Source organism: Eurypyga helias, unplaced genomic scaffold, assembly GCF_000690775.1.
Source record: "Eurypyga helias isolate BGI_N326 unplaced genomic scaffold, ASM69077v1 scaffold47476, whole genome shotgun sequence".
In the NCBI taxonomy this organism is placed as follows: Eukaryota; Metazoa; Chordata; class Aves; order Eurypygiformes; family Eurypygidae; genus Eurypyga; species Eurypyga helias.
This window is the reverse complement of record NW_010259398.1, coordinates 365-5,732: the sequence shown is the minus strand read 5'-3', so window position 1 is coordinate 5,732 and position 5,368 is coordinate 365. Positions and strand designations below refer to the sequence as shown.

The 5,368-nt window shown below is 51.2% G+C and overlaps 1 protein-coding gene across 1 annotated transcript; it reads left to right on the top strand.

Moving 5' to 3' along the window:
* Positions 1-1,391: 1,391 nt before the first annotated feature.
* SPRY4 (sprouty homolog 4 (Drosophila)) lies at positions 1,392-2,383 on the top strand. The gene has a single exon (XM_010154648.1). It carries the CDS (start codon positions 1,404-1,406, stop codon positions 2,301-2,303), a length of 900 nt encoding a protein of 299 aa, XP_010152950.1. The 5' UTR covers positions 1,392-1,403; the 3' UTR covers positions 2,304-2,383.
* Positions 2,384-5,368: the final 2,985 nt, after the last annotated feature.

Below are 5,368 nucleotides of genomic sequence, written 5' to 3'. Positions count from 1 at the left end.
GGCATGTGCCGTCCTGACCGCGCGTTGCTGCCCTGCCCGCCGGCCGCCGGCAGCCTCCCGCCTATAGATCTCCCCCGAACTGGTGGATTTTCCACCCCTCAAGTGCCAAGTGATCGATCAAAGCAACGATTTACAAATATAATGGGGGACTCCAGTAACGTTTTTCAGGGGGTAAAAATGCGCAATTAGTTCAAGCTCCAACTTCTGCAGGTTGTGTTAAATTTAGGGGTGGATCTGCTCTTGCAGGAGAGATGTGCATTTGCTCTCACACACACACACTTCTGTGACTTCGTTGTAGTTGGATGCAGTTTTTTCCTGTTTTCCAGACTTTTCAGACTGCTATAATATTAAAATCTTTCATGCTGTAGGAAAAGGTTAATTTGTTTGTCTGAACACAAACAATGGGCGATGCCTTAAGCTGTTCACTCTTCCCTTTTTCTTGATACCACAAGCTTCCCCGAGCCCCCTGCAACTTGCTCTGAAGCTTTACGTACCGCTTCTTTAAGCTGGTCTCCAACATGATATTATTTATGAATAAAGGTCACCCCGTGAGGAAATGGCACATCTACTAGAAAACAATGTGCACTTTCTAAATTTGAACCGAGTCGTTTCCGTTCTTTGATTTAAGTTTAGTTACTTCCTGTGGTTTCTTGTCCTGCGCCGCTGCTGAATCTCTGGATCGACTCCAGGATAAATTGCACTCTTTCAGTGAAATTAGAAACTGCGGCAAGAGACGGCTTAGCTAGTTTAGCTAGTAAACAGCAATTAAACTAAGTATTAGTCCACTGAGCGTTTGGAAGGGGAGTGCCTAATTACCTGCGCCAGGTGACATAGCAAGTCTGACCGTGGGTGTGCTCTCCCACAGGCAGATTCGGGGTTAGCAAGGACAAGTGCTCCGAAGCGTCTTTGTACCAGGCTCCTGCCAGCCACAACCTTGCGTTAGGTTTTTTAGGGATCGGGGTCAACTGGGGAAAACCCCCAAACCTCAGATAAGGCGTTTCAGGCAGTCTGCTGACAAAAATACTTGTGAATATGCACTGGTAACCCTAAGATACGCTTTCCCTCAGTAAAAATGATGAGCGGGTGCTTCAGGAGCCTGCAGTAAGGGTAGCCCTCCCAGGACCAGAGGAGCTATATATGGCCAAGGTGAGGGAGAATAAATGAGCAGCAAAGGAAGAGTGATGTGCTTTATGCCAGGGCCAGTGCTGTGACTGCCTCAGACACGCGTTTGCGCTGTGAAACCTTCTGCATAATAACCAGCCCAGAGCCGTCTTTGGGCTGGGGTTGCAGGGCAACTCAATAACGATGCGCTTTTTCTCTCCCCCTGCCCCTTTTCTTTCTCCTTTCCTTCCCCCAGGATACTTAAGAGCAGATTTTTCACCGTTAATCAGACCGCTTTATCAATGGAGCCCCGGATTCCCCACAACATCACCGTTGCCCCCAACGCTGTGATGGTCCAGCCCTTGCTGGACAGTCGGATCCCCTACGGTCGGCTGCAGCACCCGCTCACCATCCTGCCAATTGACCAAATGAAGACAACTCACATCGAGAACGATTACACCGACAACCCCACCGCCTCCCAGCTGGCAGCCCAGAAGCGTCCCCGAGGCCCCCATGAACTGGTCTTGACCAACCAGCACCCGCAGCGGTGTGAGCAGGATGTCACCCACCCCTGGATTTCGTTCAGCGGGCGCCCCAGCTCCATCAGCAGCAGCAGCAGCACGTCTTCAGACCAAAGGCTCTTGGACCACATGGCCCCGGCGCCCGTGGCAGAGCAGTCCTCCCCCAGAGCGGTTCGCATCCAGCCCAAGGTGATTAACTGCAAACCCCTGGACCTGAAGGGACCCGTGTCTCAGGAACTGGACAAGCACTTTCTACTGTGCGAAGCCTGTGGGAAATGCAAGTGTAAGGAGTGCGCGCTGCCCCGGACTCTGCCTTCGTGCTGGGTGTGCAACCAAGAGTGTCTCTGCTCGGCACAGAACCTGGTCAACTACTCCACCTGCATGTGTCTCGTCAAGGGCGTCTTCTACCACTGCACCAACGAGGACGACGAGGGCACGTGTGCCGATCACCCCTGCTCCTGCTCCCACTCAAACTGCTGCGCCCGCTGGTCCTTCATGAGTGCCCTCTCCCTGGTGCTCCCCTGCTTGCTCTGCTACCTGCCAGCTACCGGCTGCGTCAAGCTCTCCCAGAGATGCTATGACCAAGTCAGCCGGCCCGGATGCAGATGCAAAAACACTAACAGCGTCATTTGCAAGGCGCTGCCGGAGAGCAAAGCAGGCAGGCCAGAAAAGCCCTTTTGATAGTTTGGGAGGACGGGGAGAGGGAGCACACTCCAAGGAGGCAGGTGGCGTTGGATCTTTTTGATAACCTGTGTTCTGAGGATAACGTCAGCTCTTGCCTTCAGAGAAAGCAGAAGCTATTTCCACGAACTGAAGCACTTTGGGTGATTCAGGGTTTTGGAAGTGGTCAGAATTGAAACAGACGGGGCCAAAGGAGGGATCTTAATAATGTAGAGCGAGGGCTGCAAACCTACGTACGTCATGAAGTACGGCTGCTTCGAAACGCCAGGTTCGGAGGGACGGCTGCTCACCATGCCTGCATTCCACAGGAACCATGAACTGCGCCTTGGCAGGCACGGCTGCACAAGCAACACCCATGCCCAGCTGCAGAAACCCGCGTTGGATTCGTCGTCTTCAGGGTGGGCTTCTTGTTTTCACTTCCCTTCCAAACTCCGATTTGCTACCAGCAGCCTGTTGAAGGTGAGGGGTTAACTCCCTCCTTCCCCACCCGCACCCCATTACAAGGGCCAGTTGCACACAAACTACATGTTTCTCAACCCTTTTCCGTGTCCCTCAAAGATTTTGAGCCAGAAGTGAAGATAGAGTTCAGTTGTTTAAGGGTCTCTCAACGCTTAGGCATGTTGCTTGCTTTGTACCCTCCTGGCTACGCTGATTTGGACCCTGTTTTTAAAGCAAGATGGTAGCAGGGTTGCTCCCTCCGTGGGAAGAAGAGCAGCAGGATGCGTTCAGGCCGTTGTACCATCGCGTCGTTCTGGCTGTCAGCTGACGCGCAGCGTCAGGTTTCGCTCAATGGGATATTAATTTTACATCAACAGTACAAACCCGCTCCAGAAGGATGTCGGTCGGGTCCCGGTTCCCCAGCGCACATGCTTGCTCCCCGGGTGCTGGAGCAAGGGGGATCGTAACTCACGCCACAAGGTCAAGACGTTCAGTGTTTGTTTCTCTAAACCTCTTAAGCTCTGTTAAGAAGTCACAAAAACCTAAGTGTACGATACACGTAGGTGTATTTTTATAGGGATATCAATCCAGTACCTCCTCTCCTGGAACAAGCTCTTCTTTGCTCTTTAAATATCAAGATTTTTAATTTGTTCTGTCTTGGGGATGAATGGCATTTGCTTGAAGTACAGCCCATTCCCCCATCTCTATTGCTGCTGTTTGACTCTTGCCTCCTCTGTACAAAAGTGTGTCTTTTTAAACTTAGAGAATGCTTTTAATGCTTATCTTAGTGTTAACAAATGCTAGGGAAAGCTAGGGGAGGGAAGAGAGCGTATTTAAAGAACCTGCCCATGGTTTTCGGTAGGCAAACATGATCGGCTGTGTCCATGCGCTCATCCTAGGGCCGGTTCTACATTCCCTCAAGATGCAGTAACCCCTTTCTCTTGACAGGTGCTAAATAAAAAACCTTTGTCCAAACATGCAACACCGTAATAAGTAGGTAGGTACTTGTTGCATGCAGAAAACTGATCTAGTCTCTTTTTTTTCCTTTAATCAGAGGAAATTTCCTCAGTAAATGCAGTGACAGTGAAATGTCATCTCCAATTAGATAAGCAATAGGCAGAGCTCATGTAGCATTTCCAGGAATCCCATTTGCTTGGTTGCGATACAGTTGCTGCGAAGGGCTTGGCAGGAGCGCACTGATGGGAGTTCTGGTGTCGTTTGTTTTAAGAATTCCTTTAACCTGGATGACCTGGGTTTTAGTTAAGCTTAATTGTAGATATTTATTGAACGGGGAATTAAAAAAAAAAAAAAAGCCACCTTCCTATATTTATAAGATTTGCTAGCTTGTATGTGATAAATCATAGGAAAAGGGATACTATGTCTGTCACCAGATACCAGTTCCTATAGTTTATCTTCGTGTTGGCCGTATGGGGACACCAGAAAGAAGGAAGCAGGTGGAGATCCAGAGCTGTACATATTATCTTGCACAAACGAGAGGCGAAAGGGTAAAAGGAAAACCAATCCCACACTAGCTGAACTGTTGGTTGAATGTATAGGGTATGGTATTTAATAAGAGAAATCATTTTCCTAAGATACAAACAGGCTAGAAAATGCAGCAGGAGAGGTGTTTACGTGCTGCCCTCCTCTGCTGGGACCATGCACATCCAAAAGGCCTCCACCTACGGTCGTTTTGCCATTTTGACCCTCTGTTCCTGGGGGATCTGTGCTGAAAATCGGCGATAGCAAAGCCCGTGGTTTAGACGCATGGTCCTCGCAAGCAAGTACAACGCTGGAGTGGTCGCCACTGTGCCAATCTACACTCATGTACATACACCCAGCCATCCCCTATGGATTTCCTTCCCTTGTACATAGCTGTAAACTATTTCTCTGTTGGTTTCTTTTAATGTATAAATCCTGCTGTGGTGTAAGCCGGTCCCATGCTGGCAGGCTGTAAAGCGTCAGTGGATGTGTTAGAGCAGTGGTAAATGTAGCAGAGCCACCTTCCCTCGATGCCCTGGCTCCCGGCACAGCGGTCGAACTCCGCTCCATCAGCTCCCGGCCCCAGGCACGGCAGGAAAGGCACCGAGCTCTTGGAAGGGCTGGGGGCAGCTGAAGCGGGGGCTCTGCACCGTGGGGCTGGCGCAGGGTACATCCATAATGTCTTTATTCCCCTTCTCTTCCCCATCCCCACACCTCCGTTCCCCCATTCCCTTTTAAGGTACTTGGGTCTCCTGCCACCCCTCAGACGTACCATGGGCACAGTGCCATGTAACCGCAGCCCCGGCGAGGGCACGGAGGTGGCAGCTCTGGCCAGGTCGTGGCCCTCCCCCCTTGCCAACTGACAAACAGCTGCTAATTAGCACAAACTTCGGGGTTGGCAAGTGCTCTCCGGACGTGTCGGCATGGTAGGACCATGAAGGCAAGACGCTTGGGAGGAGGAGGAGGATAGTAGGGCACGTAAGCTTCACCACCCTGATCTGCTAATCGCTAGTAGCAGGGTCGTTGCTGGGTTTTGTCCCCTGCCCACACCCAGGAGCGAAGGCGCAGAACGCAAGAAGGGGTGACCTTACGACGCACTGGCAACGCCGCGTCGCCGGCTGGAGCTCACCGTCAGCAGCGTGGCTTCA